At 52.8% G+C, this 17,716-nt stretch overlaps 6 protein-coding genes across 6 annotated transcripts; 3 read left to right on the top strand and 3 right to left on the bottom strand.

Moving 5' to 3' along the window:
* Positions 1 to 11: 11 nt before the first annotated feature.
* RPS16 (40S ribosomal protein S16) lies at positions 12 to 3,049 on the top strand. Its single transcript, XM_062942069.1, has 5 exons — positions 12 to 265; positions 349 to 548; positions 619 to 633; positions 724 to 1,705; positions 1,797 to 3,049. Exons 1-4 carry the CDS (start codon positions 211 to 213, stop codon positions 886 to 888), a joined length of 435 nt encoding a protein of 144 aa, XP_062804990.1. The 5' UTR covers positions 12 to 210; the 3' UTR covers positions 889 to 1,705; positions 1,797 to 3,049.
* Positions 2,287 to 4,882, bottom strand: QC764_108090 (uncharacterized protein). Its single transcript, XM_062942068.1, has 5 exons — positions 3,688 to 4,882; positions 3,495 to 3,567; positions 3,410 to 3,429; positions 2,901 to 3,305; positions 2,287 to 2,708 (listed from the first exon to the last, which is right to left on the bottom strand). Exons 1-5 carry the CDS (start codon positions 3,735 to 3,737, stop codon positions 2,699 to 2,701), a joined length of 558 nt encoding a protein of 185 aa, XP_062804989.1. The 5' UTR covers positions 3,738 to 4,882; the 3' UTR covers positions 2,287 to 2,698.
* Positions 4,883 to 5,260: 378 nt separating this feature from the next.
* Positions 5,261 to 7,381, bottom strand: QC764_108080 (uncharacterized protein). The gene is made up of 2 exons (XM_062942067.1): positions 6,255 to 7,381; positions 5,261 to 6,189 (listed from the first exon to the last, which is right to left on the bottom strand). Exons 1-2 carry the CDS (start codon positions 6,991 to 6,993, stop codon positions 5,408 to 5,410), a joined length of 1,521 nt encoding a protein of 506 aa, XP_062804988.1. The 5' UTR covers positions 6,994 to 7,381; the 3' UTR covers positions 5,261 to 5,407.
* A 156-nt stretch (positions 7,382 to 7,537) lies between these two features.
* On the top strand, positions 7,538 to 11,530 carry ACR2 (DNA-directed RNA polymerase I subunit RPA2; the record flags this gene model as incomplete). Its single annotated transcript, XM_062942066.1, has 2 exons — positions 7,538 to 8,227; positions 8,297 to 11,530. The coding sequence occupies exons 1-2, from the start codon at positions 7,757 to 7,759 to the stop codon at positions 11,528 to 11,530; spliced, it is 3,705 nt and encodes a 1,234-aa protein (XP_062804987.1). The 5' UTR covers positions 7,538 to 7,756.
* A 993-nt stretch (positions 11,531 to 12,523) lies between these two features.
* Positions 12,524 to 15,259, top strand: QC764_108060 (uncharacterized protein; the record flags this gene model as incomplete). The annotated part of the gene is made up of 4 exons (XM_062942065.1): positions 12,524 to 12,875; positions 12,981 to 13,111; positions 13,192 to 13,458; positions 13,511 to 15,259. 4 exons carry the CDS (start codon positions 12,524 to 12,526, stop codon positions 14,744 to 14,746), a joined length of 1,986 nt encoding a protein of 661 aa, XP_062804986.1. The 3' UTR covers positions 14,747 to 15,259.
* QC764_108050 (uncharacterized protein) lies at positions 15,165 to 17,429 on the bottom strand. The gene is made up of 2 exons (XM_062942064.1): positions 16,298 to 17,429; positions 15,165 to 16,239 (listed from the first exon to the last, which is right to left on the bottom strand). The coding sequence occupies exons 1-2, from the start codon at positions 17,000 to 17,002 to the stop codon at positions 15,613 to 15,615; spliced, it is 1,332 nt and encodes a 443-aa protein (XP_062804985.1). The 5' UTR covers positions 17,003 to 17,429; the 3' UTR covers positions 15,165 to 15,612.
* Between the last annotated feature and the right edge of the window lie 287 nt (positions 17,430 to 17,716).

Here is a 17,716-nt window from a genome sequence, read left to right as displayed (position 1 = left end):
CCGGCTCTTCGGCAGAGTGGGCCCAGGTTCACCAGCCACAAACTTTACCACTAGCCACATTGACACACGTGATTTGCTGGCGCAGGTGCGCTAGCCCCATACCGATTTCCCCCTCCACACACAAATTTTGACAAGCTGAAGCCGAAAAATCACAGCCTGCTGAGCCTGCCCGAACTAACAACAGGAAGTCATTCTTGCCAGCAACTCAAAATGGCGAACGAAAAGAAGGCCGTCCAGGTGTTTGGCAAGAAGAAGAATGCCACAGGTATGCCGATTTTTAATCGCCCTGCCCAAATTGTCGAAATGAACTCCCGAGGGCGAAATCGCTAACCATCGCCATCGTTGCAGCCGTCGCTCGCGCTGTGGAGGGCCGTGGCCTCATCAAGGTCAACGGCAAGCCTCTGAAGCTTTTCGCCCCCGAGATCCTCCGGGCCAAGCTCTACGAGCCCATCCTCATTCTCGGCACCGAGAACTTCGCTGCCATCGATATCAGAATCAAGGTCGCTGGTGGTGGTCACACTTCGCAGGTTTACGCTGTGCGCCAGGCTGTATGTTATCACCTCGCAACAAAAACTCGAGAATGGGAACAGGGACAAATTGCTAACAATGGGAAAACAGATTGCCAAGGCTGTTGTACGTACCGTCCTGCAGCATCGAACCGACGAGCGATACTCGAGCGCCGCACCCGCAACATGATTTTGACTGACTTTTAACGCCTTTTAGGTCGCCTACTACGCCAAGTACATCGACGAGCACACCAAGAACGTCCTGAAGAGCTCCCTCATCCAGTTCGACCGCAGCCTCCTCGTCGCCGATCCCCGTCGGTGCGAGCCCAAGAAGTTCGGTGGTAAGGGTGCCCGCTCCAGATTCCAGAAGTCTTACCGTTAAAGCGGTGGTTCGTTTGGTCATTTGGGGAAGCGGAGGATTCGGGTGGACACGGACGGCGTTCGGCATTGCATTGGGCAGAATACGAGTCGATATTTGGCATCTTACCGAAGAGATGCCTGCCGAGGAGGGGCTTCCGCGCTTATGTTTGGTGGTTGTTTCTCCCGGCCGAGATAGGAATCAGACTCGGAGTCTTCTTGTTGTTGACCCCACCTTTACGATACCTTTTCACGACGGGAGTCTGTTTTGTGGAATCATTGTGAAATCAGGCGCCCGCTTTTTGTTATGTTCAGCGACGAAAAAAAAAAAGGAAGGGGGGAGTTCGGGTATAGAGGCAGCTCAAATGATCGTTGGTTTTTCCCAAAAAGATAAACCGAAGGTCCCCAATGCTATCCGTGTTCACCAACTTCACGTTGATCTCTTCCGAGGCGCATTTGGGAAGGACGAGGGGGGGAAACTGGGAGTCAATGTGAGAGCGTAGCCGGGATTTGGGAACGCCGACCAGCTTGGAGACTCGAAGGTAGAACACCAAATCCAATATCATGTGCGGCCTCAATCTGGGTTTCGGTTTCCCTCTCGGTTTCTTCGCCAGAAGCAGTGACGTCGGCCCAGGGTCTCATCCACAAGGCACATACTCGGTCTATTTCCTTTTCATTATCTTATATTACGCTCAATGGCCCAGTGGGATATTGCAGGGAATCCACGAGAATGAACATATATCACTTACACTCACACTCACTTTGAAGAAGACGTGCCAGGCAACACAAGCCAGCCATCAAGACAGCACCCGAGACAGATAATATTAGTACCATCAGGTGAAGTAATGCTTGTCTTCCTTCTCTTACCCAACCCCAACCAAAAGAGACCCAAGTCAGTGTAAATCTCGCTTACCTGTTCCAACCTCACTCAAGATACAAACCAGTCGATACCCATTCCCTTCCAAGCGCGCGCGCCGCACCGACAAGAAACCCAAGCCCATCTATCCATCCACTGGTCTGCAGTTCTCAAGGTGGTGGTGGTGGTGGTGCTGTTCCGTCTGGCGGTGGTAAACCACATAAAATCCTCTCCAGCCAATCACGCCCTCCCACGTCAATACGGCCCAGGGTCCTCCCTCCCCTCAGAATTTCAAAAAACTAAATTTGGGAAAAAGGTTTACATCTTTTTCTTCCCTTTTATATAGAAAGTTTCTCGAGTCCTGTCCCGTTCCCATTTTTCTTTTTCCCAAGTCTTCTTTCTCCCACATGTCGTGGTTTTCCCTCGAACCCGTCCATGGCTGAATATTGAGGAGCATCGTCTAAGCGCCCTCTCAACACACACACCCCCTGTCTCGATTTCCCCTCCTCCTACCCTACAGACTCACCTCGTCACACATGCCATTGCTTGGCACAGAATCTCGAAAACGTTGCTCTCAGAGATACGCGCAAAGGCACTATTCTACAGCACAATTGGAAAACGACCCGCTCGGTTTGCCATATCATCATCATACGTCGTCAAAGATTAAATGTGGTGGTGGTGGTTCCATGAAACAGCCACGCAAGAAACAAAAAAAGACCAAAAATACACCGAACTATCCAATACACCGAGGCTTCGCGCCAGTTCCTCTTCCCCGAAATACGCGCAAAAAAGACAAGAAAACGCCCTGGCCCGCTGATAACCCATTCCGTCCATCCCAACTGCCCCGAGAAAAGTGACAGGCGCCACTTTCATATGTTGCTGTATGAGTTATGTTGCTAATCATGCCACCTTAGCCTTGCGGCTCCTGTCTGGACCCAGCTAGGCGCTGGGCGATGTGTCGTATATCACAGAAACGAAATCATTTTTTGCTGCGAATTGGAACGTCAGTTCTGAGAGTCGGTCGTCGCCCCCCCAGATAAACATTTTCTTCACGAAAATGCCGAACGAAAACGATTAAACGGACGTCCCTTCGAGTCCACACAGTGAACAAGCCAACTAAATCCAACCTCGCCGGATGTCCACAATGACAAATGGTCCATGTCAGAAATGAGATGGCTCACCTGTTGGCAAACTTCATCAGCCACTGGAGAACCGCCTCCAGATTGGTTTCCTCCTTTGCCGAGATGCCATAGCACGACACCTCTCGATGCGCAATGTTCTTAAGATCCATGGCGTCGATGAGCTCATCCACGGTGAGCTTGTTTGGAAGATCTGACTTGTTTCCGAGAACAAGCAATGGAATACCATCCAGGCTTGGCTGACTCATTAATGAGTGTAGCTCTTCGCGGGCCATGGGAAGCACATCCACGTCGGCAATATCGACAATGAACACGATAGCGTTGACATTCCGGCAATATCGCTCCCACATTGGACGGAAGCGGGGTTGCCCACCCAAGTCCCAGCACTTAAGCGTCACATGCCCCCGTTGCAACCGCTTCATGTTGAAGCCCACTGTCGGTATCGAGCTGCGAGGAATGGTCAGCCGGGAGATATTTGGAGAAACTGGGCACAAGATGTTGCATCGAGGTCGTGGAGGGGTGGGAAGGTTGCTTGGTGGTCAACAACTTACTCTATGGCAAACTCTCCGCCCTGTTCGCAAGCAGAGGTCATCAGCATCACATGTACCGGGGAGGTAGGTTTTGGGTCTTGCTTACCGACAGCACCCGAAGCAGAGATGTTTTGCCCGCATTTTGCAGACCGATCATGGTGACGTCCATTTCGGTGGCCCTGGAGGTTGTGTCAGCTCCGGGTTCTCCTGATGCGCCGTCGCCGTCGTCGACAAGCTTAGAGACGGAAAAGCCCCGCAGCAGCTCGGGGGCGCAGGATGCATGGAGGTGCGCAGCTTACCAGAAGGTCCGTAACAGCCAGTCGTACACTCGCTTGAATAACCCCGCCATGATTCGTCAACGACGCCGCGATGTTAAGTGAAAACTGGTAGGTGGGCCGGGCTGTTGTGTAGATGATAAAGAGAGGGCTCGAGGTCGTTGGTGAGCTTGTTTTAAGTGAGCTGCTGGGCCCAGAGATGGCCCTGGCGGCGCAAAATTAAGAAGATAATATGTCTCGTATGACCTGAGTCCGAAGAGTTGTTGCAATTTCGCAGCAGATGGGAAACAGAATGAATTCCTTTTTGTGATCGGTGAGAAGCCAGACGCGGGGTGCGGGTGAGCGATCAGGTCGGCCCACACAAGGCACTGGAAGAGATGGCACCGGGGAACACCAAATATGGGTAACGGTAGTGCAGTCACCTCAAGCTGTGGTCCGTGCCTTTTGTGCGTGTGAAGACTTGATGATGGTGCCCTGGCAATGTCGAACAAGACAGCGGCTATGATCAGGGTTTCATTCGTTTGCGCCGTCTGGGGGCGGAGCGGCGGCAGCAGCAGCTGGACGACGAGGACAAGAGGCAGAGAAAAGACGTCGGCAGGACGAGACGATCGTCTGTGATCAATGGGCAAAAGCGGCGGCTCAGATCGACCGGGTTGCAGGAGGTGTCAGTGCTGCGCTGCGCTGAGCCCTCACCTCAAAAGTCTGGGGGGCCAAGCGGCGGCAGCGAGCGGTTGCGCGGGGGGGCAGAAAGGAAGGGCACACGGCCGGCAGAGTGCAGCAGGGGGGTGCCGTCAAGGGTATGGGATGCAGTGTGCTAATAAAAAACCACCCATCCAAACGTGGTATCGTCGAGGATGAGCTCAAAAAAGATAGGAGGATAGGTGAAAGGTTTGGTGCAAGGAGAAAACCATCAAATCTGATCAGGGCAGTGAGGGTAGGTATTGGTAGTCAGGCTGCTGTGACTGCCCCGCGATCGTAATGGGGGTACCTTATGCAGTTGCCTTCCAAACTCAAACCTTAATTACCTCCGAGGCACCTGATATCTAGACATCTTACTTGGAACGAAAAATGGCGCTGTGCGATTGAGAGGGATCTCTGGGACGCTGCAGACGGGATGGCGTTCTAACACCACTTACATCATGACAGGGGTATGTTTGTACGAGCCTTCGTGCTCTTTGACAGCTGCAGAGGCCGGCATTTGGTGGATCTTGAAAGAAATGATACATGTTGACACCTCTACATCTCAAGCTGGGTGTTGATTGCTACCTAGGTAGATATTTCAGGTTGCAGGTGGTCTACCTCATGCGCCAACGGTAGGAACGTTACGGTGACTTCTCACTGTGTGTGCCGTATGCCACTCAGTCTGCGTAAGTGCAGGTCCCGTGTCTGCATATTTGGCATGGGTTCTTTCCAAGAGCAACACAGAGGCTTTCTGGTGTGAAGTTGGGATAGGATGCAAGCAGCACCAAATACACAGTTCAGTCTGTTCAAGAGGTTACAATCTCACAGGGGGTAGGTCAACTTCCCATGATTGGGGGTCATGGCGGCAGCAAATTGCAACGCTACACCACCGATGCAAACTAATACATGATATACGGTTTGGAAGTATCTGTGCTATTCTGCCAGAAAGTAAGGATTATCAAACTGAGTGAACATCTTTCTATCCCCAAGACCTCGGCACCGCACCCGAAAGACTCGTTTTAGGACTTGCCATCCACTCGATACAGGCAGGCAGCCAATATAATCAAACCATTCGCCCAGGCAAGTTTAACAAACAACACGGAGCTTCTCTTCCAATACTGGCCCCGTCGATCAAAAACCGCGACTCATACCTGATCTGCCACAACGACACCGGGCGCATCACCTCGCTCACAAGCTGCAAATGATGGATCGCATCCCCGTGTGACCTGATCTCGTCCTCCCCAAAATTCAGGATCTCCGGGTCTTTGACGACGTCGAACTCTCCCTCCCGCTTGTCACGTTTGACTGCCACTGCCGCCCAGGCCTTACACACACGGGGTTCCAACTCCAGAGGCCAGGTGCTTCGCCATGTGATTTTTGCGTTGTGGCCTGCGCGATCCCTAGAGGCTTGATACCGGAAGACACAAGCGAGACCCCTTCTGCCGTTCCACAGCTCCATGACGTCTAGTTTTGGCATTTGTAGCGCCACGATGCCGGCCTTCTCAAGCATGTCGTTGACTATCTTGGGGTCCTTGTTTGGGGCCAAGAGATTAGATGTGAGCGCAAGAGAGGTCAGCCTCGTCCAAATCCAGCTGCGCTGACAGGTTTCGAAGAAGTCACTTGCATCTGCTGCAAATGACAATGAAAGATGGACGAGGGGGCGAGAGATTTGGGCAAAAGCCTGTCCGATCTCTGGTGATGCCATGCGAGGGTTTGTCCGACTTGACGATATAGGTACGCGGTGCCATCGCCTATCCGCACGCCAGCACTCATCGAAGTCTTCGTTGAAGTCACCGAAAACCACGACTTTGGCTAGATTGTGGCAGAAGGTAGCTCTGTGCAGTCCTGTGATGAATAATAGGCCATCGAATCAGTATGGATGTGTAGATGTAAGAGTCAAATTTACCTACCTTCTACTGTGATGCGAGTGTTGCGAACTGAATTCCTGCCTTCCAGGGATCTCCAAGGCTCATAGTGAATCTGCCGCAGATTAGGAAGCAGATCAAGAAGGCGATTGAAGCCTTCCCTGCTAATCCATTCGCATTTCGTCTGCCGACGCACTAGGAGGCTAGTGACAGCTGGTACTGAAGGGAAGTCTGCGGGAAAGAGACAACGGATCGAAGCATGATATAGCCGCGCAAATAGATGCATTAAACAGTGGGAATGAAGACGTCGAGCTGGTTCGCTGTGATCGGCGGGAGAAACTGTACGGTCCGGCTCTTCCCTATGGTGGGAATCCGAGCCAGTCTGGAGATACTGAAAGCACTGGTGCGAGTCTGCTGCCCAGCGAACACTGATCTCGAGGTGAAACTCCCCACGAGCTTCCCATTTGCTAAGCTCCAGGAGCAGGGAGCTGATAGTCTTGTAGAGCGCAAAGTCTGTAGGCCGGCCAACTGCTGCGCAGTCAATGGAAAGCCAGACGTTTTTGATAAGATGCCGTCGCTTTTTGGTCATGCTACTGAAGTCGCCCAATCTCTTCAAGGTAACTGTCAGTCGGGCGAAAGTTTTCTTCTCGATGACTTGTTGCCAGCTCCTACAAACAGCGGCACAATGAGCGATGGAGCTGTTTCTGTCCCTGGAAACCTCGTTGAGGATCATATCCTGAATTTCCTGGGGGCAGGACCACCAGCCAGTCCGTTTTGTCTCCATGCTGTCGCGGAAGTTTTCTCGTGAGTGGTGTTGTTGATGGCGAGGGTTGGCGAGGGACCAGGGAACCGGTCTGGAGAAATTGATGCGCCCATCGTTTAAGTATCAGTCTTTACCTTTTAGGGTTCACTTGACGAATTTAGCTTAGAGTTTGCTTCATCATGACTGTTCATGTGGAAGGCATCCAAGCCGTGGAAAGCTTCCAGGCTTAGATGATGTGGCCAGTCCATCTGTGGAACTATATGCGCGGGCCTTGAAGTGTGGTCACGCTGGACTTGAAGGTCGAGCCATAGAAATAAAATCTCGTTCAAGGCTGTTGTTCACCTGGGGCCAAACTTAGCTTCGAGACGAAAAAAGGGAAGCAAACAAAAATTCGAGGTTATCATTATCATGATAGATACCAGAGAAGTGCTGAAGTACTTGCCCCACTTGTAGCTTTCCACAGGACTACGGAGAACCCTGTTGCATTGCATTGCTTGGCGGTGTTCGTCCGATAAGCGATAAGAGGGGCGGGCAGAAAAAAGTTCACTTGCAGTGCAACGCTCACCACCAAGCGCAGGCGCGAATCCATTCCCCAGACAAATCAAGCCACCGCTCACCACCCACCACTTAACCACGCACCCCGAAAACTGCACACTGTAGTATGAGCGCTTAAACAGCCCGGTGCTAGCCCGGACGAGGATTGTTGCCAATTCCTCCATTGGTGACCCCCCAACATACATAATCTCGAATTCCGACACAGGAGTGTGTCGCGATAGCAACCAAAATGGCCCCCGAACGGACCAACACAACCTGGGAGCACGGGTACCACACACTTCGCCGAGAGAAGTTGTTTCGTAACCCTCCTACCGACCAAACCGCATACCCAGCACTTCAAGAGGCTGTCAACCCACACATCGAGGCTTTTAACGCTCTCTTCCGCAACGATGGCAAGCCAAGTTTGCTCGACCACGCCATCGCCGAGATAGGGACTAAGACGTTCCTCGATGGTGACGAAAGGGCCGATCCCGCGAGCAGAAACAAGTTGACGGTTCGCTACAAGAGTGTCACTCTCCAAAAAGCTCAGGTTGCACAGTCCAACAAGTTCGCAAAGAGACGAGAGATCTTTCCGGCCGAGTGCAGAGAGCGGCATGTCTCTTACCGAGGCAAACTCACAGCCGTTCTCGAGTACCGTATCAACAATGGCGACGCCCACGAGTTTGTCCGTGAGCTGGGGCAAATGCCCATCATGGTCAAGGTAGGCTGATTTCCCCCTCTTACGGCTTGGGATTCTAGGCTTTGTCTAACGAATGCTGCCAATGTACAGTCCAACAAGTGTCACTTGGAAAACAACAGCCCCGCGCAGCTCGTGGAGAGGAAAGAGGAGTCGGAAGAATTGGGCGGCTATTTCGTCATCAACGGTATCGAAAAGATTATCCGTCTGCTGCTCATGAACAAGAGGAACTTCCCTCTTGCCATCACCCGTCCTAGTTTCACGAACCGAGGTCCATCCTACACACCGCATGGTATCATAGTACGATCGGTCCGGCCAGACGAAACCTCACAGACCAATGTGCTCCATTACCTCAACGACGGCAATGTCACATTCAGATTCTCTTGGAGGAAGAATGAGTATCTTGTGCCAGTCATGATGATCTTGAAGGCACTCGTCGAGACCAACGATCGCGAGATCTTCGAGTCCTTGGTTGGCCCACCCACCTCCAAGGGGGTGGAGAACACCTTCTTGACGGATCGTGTCGAGCTTCTCCTACGCACGTACAAGACCTACAATCTATACACCAAGAAGCAAACGCGAGCCTATCTCGGCCAAAAGTTTCGGGTCGTGCTCGGCGTGCCGGACACCATGACTGATTACGAGGTCGGCACCGAGTTCCTACGGAAGGTGGTTCTTGTTCACCTTGGCTGCAACGATGTCACAGAGGAGCAGGACACGGACAAGTTCAAAATGCTCTTGTTCATGTGCCGAAAGCTCTATGCCCTTGTCGCCGGCGATTGTGCCGTTGACAATCCTGACGCTGTCCAGAACCAAGAAATCTTGCTCGGCGGTTTCCTATACGGCATGATCTTAAAGGAGCGACTTGAGGACCTGCTGTCGACTGCGTTGAGGGGAGCACTACGCGACCATCTGAGGCGCAACCCAACCGACTCGTTTGTCTCTGAGAGTTTTAGAAAGCAGTTCCCAGGGCACATCTTCCGCAAGACGAACGAGAACATCGGTAACGCTTTGGAGTATTTCCTTTCGACGGGCAATCTGCAGAGTCCTTCCGGCCTTGATCTTCAGCAGGTGTCTGGTTTTACCGTTGTGGCAGAAAAGCTCAACTTCCTTCGTTTCATCAGTCACTTCCGCATGGTCCATCGTGGTAGTTTCTTCGCGCAGCTCAAGACCACCACGGTCCGTAAGCTGCTGCCAGAGTCCTGGGGCTTCCTCTGTCCCGTCCACACTCCTGATGGTTCGCCCTGTGGGTTGTTAAATCACTTTGCTCACAAGTGCAAAATCACCACGAAAGCCGCTGATGTCTCGGCCGTCCCTGGGGTGCTGCTGGAGCTCGGAGTCAACAACTATTCCTCAGCCGCCACTACTGAAAGCGTGGTAGTGATGCTTGACGGCAAGGTTGTAGGCTGGTGTGCTCCACAGAACGCCAAGCCTCTCGCCGACACCTTGCGACAGCTGAAGGTCGAGGGTGGCCATGGGATTCCCCTTGAGCTTGAGATTGGTTATGTTCCCACCTCCAATGGCGGCTCGTACCCAGGTATCTACATGGCATCCAACACCTCGAGGATGGTCCGGCCCGTGAAGTACCTCGCTCTGAACAAGGAGGATATGGTAGGTCCTTACGAGCAGCCTTACATGTCGATTGCTTGCGTAGAACAAGAAATTGTTCCTGGCGATTCGACTCACGTCGAGTTTGATCCGACCAACATCCTGTCCATTCTGGCCAACATGACACCATTCTCGGATTTTAACCAGTCTCCCCGTAACATGTACCAATGTCAGATGGGTAAGCAAACTATGGGCACACCAGGCGCAGCACTTGCGCATCGGACGGACAACAAAATGTACCGCATTCAAACCGGTCAAACACCAGTCGTCCGATCACCACTGCACAACACATATGGTTTCGACAACTTCCCCAACGGATTCAACGCCGTGGTTGCCGTCATTTCCTATACCGGTTACGACATGGACGACGCCATGATTATCAACAAATCAGCGCACGAACGTGGTTTTGGCCACGGTAGCATCTACAAGACCAAGAAGATCAGTCTGAAGGATGACTCGAGGACACGCAGCTCCAAGACCACCACCAAAATGTTTGGGTTTGCTCCGGGAAGCCCCATCCGGGCGTCTGATCGGGAGATGCTCGACGAGGACGGACTGCCCTATGTTGGCCGGCTGGTCAGGGAAGGCGATATCATCGCCGCCTGGCACACCGTTTCGGCCGACTACTCGGGTAAGCTGGTGAACCGGGATGGTATCACGCATTGGGAGCGATACAAAGAGGCCGAAGATGCCTTCATTGAGGAGGTTCGCGTGATTGGCAGCGACACTGGAAACGAGCCTCTCCAGACTCTCTCGATCAAGCTTCGCGTTCCCAGATCTCCGGTCATCGGCGACAAGTTCTCTTCTCGTCACGGTCAGAAGGGCGTTTGCTCGCAGAAGTGGCCTGCTGTCGACATGCCCTTTTCGGAGACGGGCATCCAGCCTGATGTCATCATCAACCCTCACGCTTTCCCGTCCCGCATGACAATTGGCATGTTTGTCGAGTCTCTTGCAGGCAAGGCAGGCGCGCTACATGGTCTTGCTCAGGACTCGACGCCGTTCAAGTTCAGCGAGGAGAACATGGCGGCCGACTACTTTGGGCATCAGCTGATGAAGGCTGGCTACAACTACCACGGAAACGAGCCCATGTATTCCGGCATCACGGGCGAGGAGTTCATGTGCGACATTTACATTGGTGTTGTCTACTACCAGAGACTGAGACACATGGTAAACGACAAGTACCAGGTCCGTACGACTGGTCCAGTCGTGCCGACAACCGGACAGCCGATCAAGGGCCGTAAGAAGGGTGGTGGTATCCGTGTGGGAGAAATGGAGCGCGATGCTCTGTTGGCGCACGGCACGGCCTTCTTGCTCCAGGATCGCCTGCTCAACTGCTCCGATTATTCCAAGTCGTGGATCTGCCGAAACTGCGGGTCATTCCTGGCCGTGCAGCCGACGGTATCTCCGTTTATTGGAAAGCGAAAGCAAGTCGGCACTGTGCGCTGCCGAAATTGCGCGCAGCGTCTGGACCAGATCGAGGACCTGGACCTCATGAAGCTGGATGGCGAGATTTGGGAGGACGGGCAAGGCGTCCAATGGATTGGTGGAGAGAACACCACCATGGTGGTGGTCCCTGGTGCGCTCAAGTACCTGGATGTCGAGCTTGCGGCAATGGGCGTCAAGCTCAAGTATAACGTGGACAGCAAAGATCAGACACGGAGAAGTGCCCTGAGACCAACAGCGCCCAAGCTGCTTCCGAGTGGTGTGGCTGCGGCTTAATGAGAAGGATATCTCTCTCAGGGCTGAACGTTGATGTTTTGTACTGATTTAGTTGTAATTTGTCTGGGTTTGGGGCGTAGACAAGGCGGTCAAAAATGGGTCAATGATTTATTTATTCACATGTCACCAATTTCTCTTCTGTGTCCATCCAGATACCATGGTGCTGGAAGTGCCAAATGACATGTTCCCCTGGATGAGGAGCAGCGGAGCAGCATCACATGTGGCCAACCCCGGGATTGCGCAAGGCAAGGCAAGGCAAGGCAAGGCAAGGCAACACAAATGAGATGACATTTGCCGCTGCACGAAACCGAGTTTTGCAGCACAAACACTGTTAAAATAATGCAGACACCCACGGCGCTGCCTCTCCTCTAGCACTCATTGGTGCCTCTAGCATGCTCCTACCCCTGGACGGACCGTTTGTATCCGTCAGTAGCCTCCAACGCAACTCCCTTTCCTGAGAAGATCCAACGAGGAAGGTGCAATGCTCTCTCAACCCACCTGGGACAGCCCGTCTCGCCAGTCTCACCTTCGAGTCCACAATTCTGACCTCATGCCGAACGTCGCTTCCCTGTGATAGCCCATGGATGTACCACAAGGATCCGCAGCTGGTCAAACTCACTCCCCAGTTCCTGGGCCTGCTGTTTACCAGCTGAACTCTTCATTCTGCCAACAAACAGTTCTTCCTTCCTCCTCAAACCCATCCGAGTGCCGCCTCGAGCCATTCACGTTCATTCCAGTGACTTTATCTCATCTTCACCTACCTGCTCTGTCTCTCTGGCCGCCCAAACCCATCACCTCATTTACCCTGGGTTCCCATCTCCTACAGACCCCCCTCGTCTCCCCTTCCCACGATACCTGTGTCACCGCCCCCCCAACCCAACCCAACCCAAGCCTACCTATTGAGACCCTAGACTGCCTCTAGCCGGGGTTGTCACCCGCTCCTTTGTGTCCAACGTTCGACACCTACCCAGGGGGTTGCTCTCTCTCACTCAGATGAAGTTAGCAATGGCCTCCGTCATTGTCCTTCGGCTCTTCATCCTCGCCAACCTCGTCACTTTCTGCCTCGGCCACCACCACCACCACCAACAACAACAACAACAACAACCAAGACCCACAGCCTACAACTATGGGTTCGACGTCCACAGGCGGGTGAAGCGGCAGCTTGCGGAACCTCTGACGACGGTAGTGAGGGGGGATGCTGGCCAGCAGGCGGGGGACGTACAAGTGCGGAGGGAGATTAGGGAGCTGGAGCAGGACAGGGACGTGTGGACGTTGTACCTGCTGGGGATGAGCATGATGCAGTTTACGGATCAGATGGAGCCTACGTCGTGGTATGGGATTACAGGTTTGTGTTTTTTCTTTTGTCTGCCCATCCCCGAAATTCTTTTGCTTTCTGTTACAGGAGAGTGGTGATTTTTGTCTAACTGTCTGTGTCTTTTGTGTTGGACAGGTATCCATGGAATGCCGCACCAGACATGGGGTGGTGTGCGACCGACGCCTGGGAATGAGGAGACTGGGTATTGTACGCACTCTTCGATATTGTTTCCTACTTGGCACCGGCCTTATCTGGCTTTGTACGAGGTATGTGGTTGGAAGCCTCTCGGCAGAATTGTTTTCATTTTTCTGGTGGTTGGAGCTCTTTGGCTGATAATGGTTGACAGCAAGTCTTGACAAATGTTATGCGGATGATTGCAAATTGGTGGCCCGATGATCAGAAGCAGCGCTATCTCGACGCTGTCCAGCGGTTTCGAATACCTTATTGGGATTGGGCTACCTACCCGCCCTCTGACGGAAGTGTGCTCCCCACGAGCGTGGGTGGGAGTCCCTTTGTCGATGTAGATGGTCCGAATGGCGTTCAGCGGATAGCAAACCCTCTGTTCAGTTACACGTTTCGGCCTCTGAATACTACTGCTTTCAGACAGGCACCGGTAAGCTTTGATACTGGCAAGCATGTCTTGGATGCTAACAATGTTGTAAAAGTGGAATACCTGGACTGAGACCCTGAGGGGTCCAACTAATTGGGGTCCCGGAGCCCAGTCGAACAACTCCATGGTGGCCATGACGATCGATCAGAACCAACGGTCACTCAGCCAACGGCTCTACATTTTGTTCTCGAACTATGGTAACTACAGCAGGTTCAGCAACAATGCCTGGATCCCTTTTGTCAATAACGCCTCGTATGATTCCCTCGAGTCTCTCCATGACACGGTCCATACTCTTGCTGGCGGTGGTGGTATGGGTATGCCAAATATCCAGGGCGGCCACATGTCGTTCATACCTTACTCGGCCTTTGACCCTATCTTCTTTCTACACCACACCATGGTGGACCGTATCTTTGCCATGTGGCAGACATTGTACCCACAATCATGGGTGGCGCCTACCGCGGCGGTTCTGAATTCATACACGACCTCTCGAGGCCAGATTCAAGACTCACAGACACCGCTCACCCCGTTCTTTGCTGATGCCAATGGGGGGTTTTGGACGTCGGATAGCGTCAGAGACTTCACCAAATTCGGGTACACTTACACTGAGCTGACGGACCTTGCGAGTGCGAGTAATGCCCAAGCTGGTGTACGACGGGCTATTAACCGTTTGTACGGGGCGTCAAGTCCAGCCAACATGTTTCTGAGGGAGCTTCGAGCCCAAGGCATCAAGGGTGGCCGGGGGAAGGGGGCGTCTTCGAGAATAGGACAGCAGTCATCATCAAAGCATCGTCCTGCTGGTAGGGAAGTTGGAGGACTCCAAGATGACAGCTACCGAGAGTGGATTGTGAATATCCGAGCCAAGAAGCAAGCATTGGATGGGCCGTATTCCATTTATTTCTTCTTTGGGACCCCACCGGAGGACAAGGCGGACTGGGCGCAGGCAGAGAATCATGTTGGTGCCATGGGGGTGTTTGCTGCCGACGGGACCGGGATGGGAGGCATGAGGGAGGCGATGAAGGAGTTGGAGGTTAGTGGGACGGTGCCGTTGACTACGGGCTTGATTGGGGCTGTTGAAAGGGGGAGATTGGAGGGGTTGAGCCAAGCGGAAGTGGTAAAGTTTTTGAGGGAGGAGCTGGTGGTTGTTGTTTTGGGGTCGGGGGGGAGGGAGTATGGAGTTTTGGATGTGGAGGGCTTGAGGTTGGGGGTGAGGAGTTTTAGCGTTAAATTGCCGCAGAGTGAGGATGAGCTGCCTGTTTGGGGGGAGGAGGAGGTGGGTTTTGATTTGTTGTAGGCTGTGGAGGGAAAGGGGTACGGGAAAAGGACTGTCTGATATTATGGTCTCGTTTCTGGTGTGCATTGTTGCGAAGGGAGGTAAAGGCAAAAAAGGGAGGATAAGGTTTTGGTGTTTTCTGGTGTTGTTTTGGTGCTCTGGCTTTGGGTTTGATTACTATGGAGGGGAGGGCAGCCTTTGGTTTGCTGGATTGGTGTCACTCACTCTCGACAAGTTGGCTCTTGCTTTGGAGGCTTGGGTTTGTCTTTTCTTGTTGGGATGTTTTCGTGGTTGGAGCTTGGAAGGCGTGGATGATACAGGCAAGGTAATATGTGGTGGGTCGGTTGGGTCTTTTGGCAAGATTCTAGTGTATTTTTGGCAGAGTTGTCTTTTGTTGTGTTGAGCTTTTATTAATGGATGTAATCGAGTTGAAAGAGAGAGAGAGAGAGAAAGCACTGTACATTGGATAGTTTTGCCCGGTTGTGAGGTGTCAAATTTACGTGTTGCTAACACGGATTACAACGAAGATTACCCTACTTAGATGAGAACTTCCAAACACCGGACGATGATCTGTTTCTGTTGTTTATTGCCGAAAATACCTTTGTGTTCTAAAATACCGAAAAAGCCCATGCGTACGCTTTCCCATGCTGTGCTGTTGGTTTGAAGGGTCTGTGGAGAGAGATATTCCAACTTGATGATTGCAGACGAGAAAAGGAAAATGAAAATGAATCCGAATCCGAAACCTGTAGGAAAAAATTTATATAAAACGCCATTCCGTCCCCCTCCTGAATCCCAAAGCCAAAAAACACCAGAAAAAGGGAATAAAAATGCCGTGAACCCATCTCCCATCATTCCTTCTTCAGTCATGCAAAAAAAAAAAAAGAAAATCATTCCTTGGGAAGCAAATCCTCTGTCAACACCCCCCGACTCGAAATCCGACTCGAGCTGCTCCCCACCACCGTCTGGCTGTCCCCGTCCACATCAGGATCATACTCGTCCCTCTCCAAGTCCCTCGCCCCTTTCCCAGCCCTTGGCGTCCTCTGCCCTTCCTCTTCTTCACTCTCACTATCCTCACTATCCTCACTCGCAACCGACCCATCCACCCCCTCCTCCTGATCAACCTCATCATACCCTTTACCCTCCACCTCCCCTTTGCCCTCCTGCTTCTTGATGTAGCTATCAATGATGTAATACTGCATCGCGTTCATAATGAGCGGGAACAGCATCATGACAAAGACAATCTGCAGCCTCTCGTTGCCCTCGGTCCACTTGAGCGCCCAATCCCCCAGCTCCGAGATCCAGGGAAAAATCATAAAAATGACCAGAACAACAAGTTTCATGCCCATCAAGCCGCAAAAGTAAATAAACGACTGCTTCAACCACCACCACGCGTTGGGGGGCGAGCCGTAGTGCCCTGACTGAACCGACTCCGGGGGTTGGCCCAGCGGGGTGTAAGTGACCAAAGTGGTGGTTATTCTGACGATGAGAATTAAAATTGGGATACCGAGGGTTGTCTGGCCGTGTTAGTATTTGGTTGGGGGAAGATCTAAGGGGAGGGTAGGGGGAGCCTACATCAATAGCCAAGTTTAAAAGGTAAAAAGAGCACGGGTTCGGTACATATTCGTCTACCGTCGTTGTCTTCGTTGCTGTCCGTTTAAGAAGCATCAACACCCCTCTCCTCGCCGCCTCGGACACCGTTGCCGGGGGAGCAATGGTCGTGATGTTGAACCTCCCGCTCGTGAGCAGAGACATGAACACGTTTGCGCCGTGGACTAGCACGCTCCCAAAGACCTGCTTTGAGGCGTCAAAGAACCAGATTTTGACCGGTCGCTGGGGACGCTCGCGCCATCGTTTGTAGACGAGGGAGAGGAGGGCCAGGCCGCCGAGGGCGAGCTGGACTAGGATGGCGAAGGAGCCTAGGAGGCGGCATTCGGTGGGGTTTTCCGAGGGGGAGAAGGGGGTGCCGGTTGCGGTTGGGCTTGATATTGGGGAGAGAGTGGAAGTCATGGTGACAGAGATGAGGGTTCCTGCTTCCGCCGTCGCGGGTTGTTGACCTCCTTGCGGGTGGTCGTTGAACGACGGTGGTGGATGGGGTAGATTTGTTGGATCTACCGCTGCTGTTGCTGCTGCTGTTGCCGCGAGAGACGTTGCGACATTGGGGATGGCGACGGCGATGGTGTTCTCGAGCGCGGGGACGACAACGGGATCGAGGTGTTGACGAACAGCGAGGTGAACGTTGTTGTTGGACAAGGCGGCTGCGGCGGCGGGAGGCAACATTTACGATTGGTGTAGATGCTGTCCGGGGCTAAGAGCTAACCACCTCATCAAGCGTTTGGCGTTGGTTGGGAATTAGAACGGAGACTATTTTCCGGGGTAAAAAGATATTGATAATAACAACACAGCAGCTAGGCTCGATCAGATGATCGCTCTTGGATTTGTGTGGCTTATTCTTCTCTGGTAGGTGCCTGGTGACGGTTCTTCGTGGTGGTTTAGTGCGCGTCTTGTGACTGGAGTGATGTAATGCAGTGGATTGTGTGGACGGTGTGCGTTGGGGTATCACGACAGCAAACTGCAAGGTAGCTTTAAAAGACTCAAGAGAGGAGAAGAACAGAAGAGATGGAAAACGACGAAACAAAACTATAAGACGGAGTCGGAGTCACGGTTGTATTGTAAACGTAACTGCCTGGGTTCTCCTGGAACACAGCACGACGGCGTAAAGCAGAGAGGCAATGCGAGGCCACAACTTGAGACACTGCTGCCCCATTGGCCATGGCACCGTTGGCCCTATCGCTCGCACTCTCTCAGCGGTCGCAGAGGTTCCCCACAGCCCCCGCCAGACTGACGGCCCCACCACGGCTGGGCGTTCATGGCGGTTCCAGAATTGCTGGGCAGTGTGGAGTGTGCCGGCTGCTGGCTGTTGTCTGCCGGCAAAAGTCAACTTTCGGCCCGGTTCTGGAAACAATCTGATAGCGAGTTGAATCCGCTTCCAGT

Source organism: Podospora pseudoanserina, chromosome 1, assembly GCF_035222485.1.
Source record: "Podospora pseudoanserina strain CBS 124.78 chromosome 1, whole genome shotgun sequence".
Classification (NCBI taxonomy): Eukaryota; Fungi; Ascomycota; class Sordariomycetes; order Sordariales; family Podosporaceae; genus Podospora; species Podospora pseudoanserina.
This window is presented reverse-complemented; position numbering and strand designations above follow the sequence as displayed.

Coding starts and splice junctions, on each gene's coding strand:
- QC764_108080 (XM_062942067.1), bottom strand. CDS start 6,993: ATGGAGACAAAACGGACTGGCTGGTGGTCCTGCCCCCAGGAAATTCAG. Junction 6,190..6,254: donor CACTCGCATCACAGTAGAAG/GTAGGTAAATTT, acceptor TATTCATCACAG/GACTGCACAGAGCTACCTTC.
- QC764_108050 (XM_062942064.1), bottom strand. CDS start 17,002: ATGTTGCCTCCCGCCGCCGCAGCCGCCTTGTCCAACAACAACGTTCAC. Junction 16,240..16,297: donor TTTTAAACTTGGCTATTGAT/GTAGGCTCCCCC, acceptor TAACACGGCCAG/ACAACCCTCGGTATCCCAAT.
- QC764_108090 (XM_062942068.1), bottom strand. CDS start 3,737: ATGGCGGGGTTATTCAAGCGAGTGTACGACTGGCTGTTACGGACCTTC. Junction 3,568..3,687: donor TGGCTGTTACGGACCTTCTG/GTAAGCTGCGCA, acceptor CACAACCTCCAG/GGCCACCGAAATGGACGTCA. Junction 3,430..3,494: donor CTCTGCTTCGGGTGCTGTCG/GTAAGCAAGACC, acceptor GCTTGCGAACAG/GGCGGAGAGTTTGCCATAGA.
- RPS16 (XM_062942069.1), top strand. CDS start 211: ATGGCGAACGAAAAGAAGGCCGTCCAGGTGTTTGGCAAGAAGAAGAAT. Junction 266..348: donor CAAGAAGAAGAATGCCACAG/GTATGCCGATTT, acceptor CCATCGTTGCAG/CCGTCGCTCGCGCTGTGGAG.